At 58.8% G+C, this 6,209-nt stretch overlaps 2 protein-coding genes across 2 annotated transcripts in view; one reads left to right on the forward strand and one right to left on the reverse strand.

The window, feature by feature from the left end:
* Positions 1-4,035, reverse strand: part of Babam1 (BRISC and BRCA1 A complex member 1) — a 5,532-nt gene extending 1,497 nt beyond the window's left edge. The window contains exons 1-7 of the mRNA XM_010644372.2: positions 3,919-4,035; positions 3,560-3,676; positions 2,691-3,050; positions 2,042-2,100; positions 1,409-1,529; positions 1,254-1,332; positions 576-600 (exon numbers count right to left, since the gene is read on the reverse strand). Of these exons, the coding sequence (XP_010642674.1) occupies positions 576-600; positions 1,254-1,332; positions 1,409-1,529; positions 2,042-2,100; positions 2,691-3,008 (602 nt within the window). The 5' untranslated portion in view covers positions 3,009-3,050; positions 3,560-3,676; positions 3,919-4,035. The remainder of the gene's footprint in view (positions 1-575; positions 601-1,253; positions 1,333-1,408; positions 1,530-2,041; positions 2,101-2,690; positions 3,051-3,559; positions 3,677-3,918) is intronic.
* A 1,620-nt stretch (positions 4,036-5,655) lies between these two features.
* Ushbp1 (USH1 protein network component harmonin binding protein 1) overlaps positions 5,656-6,209 on the forward strand; it is an 8,608-nt gene continuing 8,054 nt past the window's right edge. Inside the window, exons 1-2 of the mRNA XM_033759372.1 lie at positions 5,656-5,770; positions 6,057-6,203. Of these exons, the coding sequence (XP_033615263.1) occupies positions 6,150-6,203 (54 nt within the window). The 5' untranslated portion in view covers positions 5,656-5,770; positions 6,057-6,149. The remainder of the gene's footprint in view (positions 5,771-6,056; positions 6,204-6,209) is intronic.

The raw sequence follows: 6,209 nt of genomic DNA on the forward strand, positions 1-6,209 counted from the left end.
GCCCTCTAGCTACCCTGGGCACCTGCCACTGGCCTGCGGGGTTGGGGGGCCGCTCACAGCACCTGCTCCCGGCCGGGCCGAGCTCCTTAACCCGGACCATTTTGTGTTTTGGTTCTGGGAATGGAATCTCGGGCCTCCACACTGAGCTTCAGCCCCAACTCGTTTTGTACTTTTTAGGTTACAACAGGGTCTCACCAAGTCGCTAAGCTGCCCGGGCTGGGCTGGAACTCCATCCTCCTGCCTCAGCCTCCGGGAGTGCTAGGACGATGGGCATGCACCCCAGGCTTAGCTAGGATGAGAATATTTAGCACACAGCCCTCTACTGTCTGGGTCACAGGAGCTTGGAAGCCGCGGGGCAGTCTCGGAGCCACTGTGGAGGAGACTTGGGACCTGTCTCCACAGAAAATGTCCCGCAGGTGGGTGAAGAGCCGGGGCTGACATTATCCTGCCTTGTTTGGAGGGTCAGGCCCGGGTGCTCACTTTGCCTTCCGTTTTTTCTACCTGAGGACCCTCCACTGGCTAGGCGAGCCCTCAGAGCTGCACCCCACCACGCGCTCTGCCGCTTGGTCACTCACATGAGGCTGAAGAGCCCTTCCAGGTCTGGAGAGGACGCTAAGGAGAAGGCCGGTGCAGAGGATGGGAGGCAGAGGCAGGCGGGCTCCTCACCTCTGAAGCTGGGCACCCAGGAGTCCCTGGGACCGGCCCTGTGACCCTCCAGGGGACCTGGCTTTGCTGAGCAGTCGCCCTTGGCACCAGTCAGAAAGCGGGGTCCTAGCACCAAAGCACCTGAACAGGCCACAGGCCTCCATCAGGGCCAGGGCCGCTGTCCTTTCAGCACCAGAGCCGCGGTGTCCCTGCTGCCCCTCCGCCCCACTTGCCACCGTTTCTTAAATTCACAGGGCTCATTTTCTATTTAAGTCTGGGCCACACCTGCTCCTTTATTGTTTTTTCCAGTATGGGGAATTGAACCCAGGGCCTTAACACTGTGCTCATCCCAGCCCCCGTTCTTTTCATTTTGTGAGAGTCTCCCTAAATCACTTCATGGTCAGGCTGGGCTAGAAATTGCGATCCTCCTGCCTCAGCCTCCCAGAGGGCTGGATGACAGGTATGGGCCACTGTGCCCAGCTCAACCCCAGGGTGTTGGCATTTCTGAGCATTTGGTGTCATAGATGGGTAGCACGCCCAACTCTGCCACAGTCCGGGTCCCCAGAGTCCAGAGGGCAGTGTGTCAGCCCACTTCCAAAGAAGGATACTGAACGTGGAGCAGGAGGCTGTCTCCAGGTCATACAGGCAGCTGCACAGCTCCCGCGGATCTGAGGTCAGGCCGGACAGCTGCGGGCAGCACAGGCCTCAGTGGGTGCCCCGAGTCCTTAGGGAGCCCGGCCGCCCCAGTGCCCCTCCCGCCTACCCAGGCCGTGTCGCCGTTCACCACCACCAGAGCAAACTCATGGCTCTTGTCAATCTTGTGCTTTGTCCTCACAAACATCTCAATCATCTTCTGGGAGACGTTGAGGGCGTTGGTTTTGGAGCTGGGGAGGCACAGTCAGGGGTGAAGAAGCCCTTGCCGCTCGGGACCCAGAGCTGCCTGTCATGTGGTGGGAGCACAGAGGGGCCCACAGACCCCACCCTGCTGGCTTGAGTTCCCACCCTTTCCATACAGGCCCCTCCAGCCAGCTTGGGGTTCATGTTCCCCAAAGAGGGCTCAGGGCCCAGGGAGACTGGACAGGGAAGAGTCTCTCTGTCGCCCAGGCTGGCTCTGGACACCTAGGTTCAAGCCTAGCTTGACTCAGCCTGACGAACAGCTGGGACCTGAGCATGTGCCACCTCCCCTGGCACCTCCCCTGCCCAGAAGCCCCCAGCGACCCACCAGGCCCTGCCTCCTGCCTGCTGCTGGTGCCACAGGGTTCTGGCCAAGGCTTTGTGCTCAGCCCTGCCTTTCACCATCCCCAGGCAACACCAAAGCAGCAGGTATGCAGGGAGGACACAGGGCTCATCTTTTTCTGCCGTGGCCATGTGCTGAACCCCCCAAAGCTGTTCTCACCCATTGAAGGACTCCAGCTTTGGCAGTGACATCTCCTCAGACAGATCCAGGCAGATGATCTGCAAGGAAATTGGGGGTGGTCAAGGGCACTGGGACACATACCAGCCGGCACTGTTCCACCGGCCCCTTCACGAAGCCCTGACCCCAAGTGTGGCTGAGTGACTCCTATTTCCCAGCCCTGCCATGCATGGCACAGGCCCAAAGAAAAGAAAATGAGCGGGGCACAGTGGTGCACACGTGTCATCCCAGCACTGGGGAGGCTGCGGCAGGAGGATCACCACGAGTTCAGGGCTAGCCTGAACTACACAGGGAGGCCTTGCTTCAAAAACCCAAATAAATAAATAAAACTGGACTGGAGTCCAGGTACTGAGAATCAACCATAGAATGACTGACACAGAAAAACAACCAGGAGGACAGAGCAGGTTGGACTGTAGGTTCAAAAGACATTTCCTGGGTCGGGTGTGATGGTGCTCGCCTGTCATCCCAGCATTCTGGGAGGCTGAGTGAGGAGGATCACCAGTTAGAGTCCTGCCTGAACATCTTAGCCAGACCATGTCTCATGATAAAAAATAAAAAGGGCTGGAGATGCAGCTCAGCGGCAAGGCCCTGGGCTGGCAGCTCAGAGAGCAGGGCTGAGACCTCTACTTACCACTTTCTCTGGACAGTTGACCCTTGGTGTTCGAATCTGGACTTCAAGAGCTGGTGGCGGCACCTGCCAGGGCTTGGGGCCGGCTCCTGGAGGGTTGGGGGTCCCATCATCCACACTGGCTGCCTCTCCCTCCCCTTCACTGCGGCTGCCCACACTGGCCTGTGCCCCCAGCGCCCGGTCCTCGGCCCCCTCGGGATTGGAGCGTGTTCGAGGCCGAGGCTCAGCTGACTGCTCTTCCTCCTCCTCCTCTTCTTCCTCCTCTTCTTCTTCCTCTTCCTCTGTAGGGCTTCCGGGTTCAGCCACTTCCATGGTGCCCATTTGGCTGGATGGAGCAGGGACGGGGGAAGCCAGGATCCTCTCCTTAGAGGTTTCGAAGACATTTGGTTACAAAGCAGAACATGAGCTAAGCCTCTCCTTTCAGGACTTAGCTTGCAAACCTAGAGAGTGAATCCTTTCACATTATCAGCCCAGAATCCACTCCTACTTGAGTCCAGATCCTACTTCTGCTGCAGGGCTCACCCTGCCTCTCTCTTGCCACTCAGCCAGTGAGCTATGCCCAGCTTTCTGTCCCCTGCGAATGGCTCAGACTTGGCACGTGACCCTGCTGAGCCGTGACTGGTAGATCTGGGACTCCCAGACCTTAGGGTAAAGACCTTCCTTAGCCAAAAGATAGAAACAGAGAGCTGCTAAGAGCCACTTGTGCATCTAAACAGGAAGAGAAGGCCTGTCTGAGGTCCCGAAGTGATGCCCACCCAGAAAACAGCAGATGGACTTCTTCTGAGCACCTGGATCCAGCTATACCTGCACACACACTATAATCCACCAACTTCCTGTTCTGGCTGACGCCAGTGAGACTTGGCTTCTGTTACCTGAAACTGGTCCGGTCTAGGCAAATAAAGAGTAAGGGGCTCAGTCTTTCCAGGGGCGCTGGGCTGCCCAAGGGTGTCTGCACGGCGACGGGGCGCGGATCCGGGTGCTGCAGATCCCTGAGGAGACACGGGGCGTCAGTGGAGCCGCTGGCCGTGGCCAAGGGTGCTTTGCGCTCCCCACCCCGCCTCCGGGAAACAAAGCTGCAGCCGCGGCAGGAAGGATGGAGGCCGGGCCGCGGGAGAAACCAGGGAGTAAGGCAGCAGCCCCCGGGAGGGCAAGGGGTCGGGACTCTGAACCCAGAGAAGCTACCTGGCTTGGGACCTGCCGCGCGCGCTGTCACCACCCAACATCCACTCACCACACCCTGAGCTTTCCCCCGAGTCAATCCCAACTCGCTAGGAAGCCGCCATCTTTCCCACCGGAAGTTATGAGGCGAGCCGCGGCGCCTCCAGGGAAATGTAGTTCGGCGGACCTTCGGATTTACAAGCGACTTACCTAAGAAGGCCGGAGGGGTCTTGGAATCTGATAGGCGGGTACTGTGCCAGAAGGGTGGGGCTTATAACCCAATGCAAGGGTGTGTGTGTGGGGCGTCCGAATGGGACAATATCTGGAATATGATAGGCTATACTGGGAGCGAGTTGTGAAACATGATTGGTCAAACTAAGACTAGGCGGAGTTTGTATGTTTCTGGCCCAATCAGACTGCAGTGGTCAGTGCTTCCACTGTGGCAGTGCTTCTACTGTGATAGGCTGACACGAGGAGCAACAGAAGGCCTAGTGATAAACCGGCAATGTGATAAGCCGAGTGCGGCTGATTTGGGCGGGAGTGAGACGAAAAGGCAGGATTGATTGATGATTGACGGAGTCAGGCTGCGCCTCATGGGGGTGGGATCTTCCGGGCGGAAGTGGGCGTGGTACGGCGCCGTGGTCCCTCCCAGTCTCTTCATTAGGCCCCTCTTTTACGTATCATGCGTACTACCAAAAAACACTAAACCTGATCAGAGGTGCGGCTGGGTGGTAGAGCGCTTGCCTAGCATGCACGAGGCCCTGGATGCCATCTCCGGCATCTGAAAAAAAACACACACTGATCTCTATTTTCCACTGAGTTACATCACCAAACCTTTTTGTATTTTTTTTTTTTAATAGGATCACTATGTCCCTAAATTGCCAGGTTAAAGTAGAATTTGTGCTTCTCCTGCCTCAGCCTGCCAGAGTGCTGCCATGACTGCTGTGCACCAGCACGCCTGGCCTTAACCTTAGTCTATTTCTGAAAGCGTCGGTGAGGCCTGCCTGCCTCAGCCAGGTCGGGCTGCCAAAGTATGGAAGGGTGAAGACTTTCCCAGGAAAGCAGAGGTGGACAGGAAGCCATTCCAGGGGAAGGAACCGCCTGTGCAAAGGCCTGCAGCCTTGGGACAGCTCTGGGACGGCCGCAGGGCCTCTGTGGGCTCCTGTGCTGGTCAGACTTCTTCAGCCAGAGAACTGCCCCTTCTCTCCCCACCACCTTGCTTTTCCTCCCAGAGGGACGAAGGGGCTGGAGGACTCAGGCTCCAGCTTTGCACAGTCTGCTCCAAGTGCAGAAGGAAAGGGAGGTGCGCTCTGGCCGGGGTCAAAGCCTCAGCGTGAGGAGCCCCCCGCCCCAGCCCTCTCCCGGCCCGAGGGGAATCCCTGTGGCCTGGCATGAGCACCAGAGCCTTGAATGCCAGGCTGAGGTGTCTGGGGACAACAGGGAGCCCTGAGGGCTCTGGGACAGCAGAGGGGAGCAGTGAGATCTCTGCAAGCACAAGCACAAAACCTCCGTGACTTGGGGGAAACGCTCTCCTCCTCCCATTTTAGAGCTAAGGAAACCAAGGTTCAAAGGGGGCTGTGTCTGGCTCGAGGTTACAGAGCCCAGACCTGTCCCCTGACAAAGTGGAGGAGAGTTGTGACCCCCACACCGAAGGGACCGGGGGTGTCCCACGATCATCACGGGGGACACTTGGCTCTTGGGAAATAAACCCAAGGGGTGGGAGTGGAGGAGCGACCGGAGGAGCGGGCGTGTCGGGGAGGAAGCGCGGTCCGGGAGGAGGAAGGAGTCGCACAATAAGAAGTCACATGGCCGGGCAGGGGGCTTCCTGTTTCCCGGCCCCTCCCGGGCCAGCCCAGGGCCAAGCGGGCAGCGGGCAGTGACTCGGGAGCACAGGCCATGAGCACGGTACACCGAGGAACACAGAGGTGCAGAGAGCTGAGGGGCCGAGCCCCGGGGGCAGCACCGCGGGTTCAGGGGAGCCTGGGGGAGGTGAAGGGGCTCGCAGGGTTCCGATCTCATTCAGGTCGAGGACAAAGGGGAGATTAGAAGTCAAGGAGGCAGAGGAGAACGGTAGTGATGCAGATGGGTAGTGATCTGCCCGCCTAGGGAGGCATCCATATGTGGTACAACCAGGGCGGTCACGCAAGATCCCTCCCGTGGGGAGCCAATGCCCGCTTGACGGGACAGGAGACTGAGGCTGTCCTTTCCCAGGACAACAAAGGCAGGAGCTGACAGCAGGCCGTGTTTTGGGGGACAAGGAACCCAGGAGGAGTCGAGGGGTCTGGTCGCAGATTTCCAACCGCAATGAGTGCCCGGGCCGCTCGGCCGAGAAGCCGGCGCGGGAGACACGCTCCGCATGTAAGT

Source organism: Fukomys damarensis, unplaced genomic scaffold (assembly GCF_012274545.1).
Source record: "Fukomys damarensis isolate Sample0158 unplaced genomic scaffold, DMR_v1.0_HiC HiC_scaffold_37, whole genome shotgun sequence".
Taxonomy (NCBI): domain Eukaryota; kingdom Metazoa; phylum Chordata; class Mammalia; order Rodentia; family Bathyergidae; genus Fukomys; species Fukomys damarensis.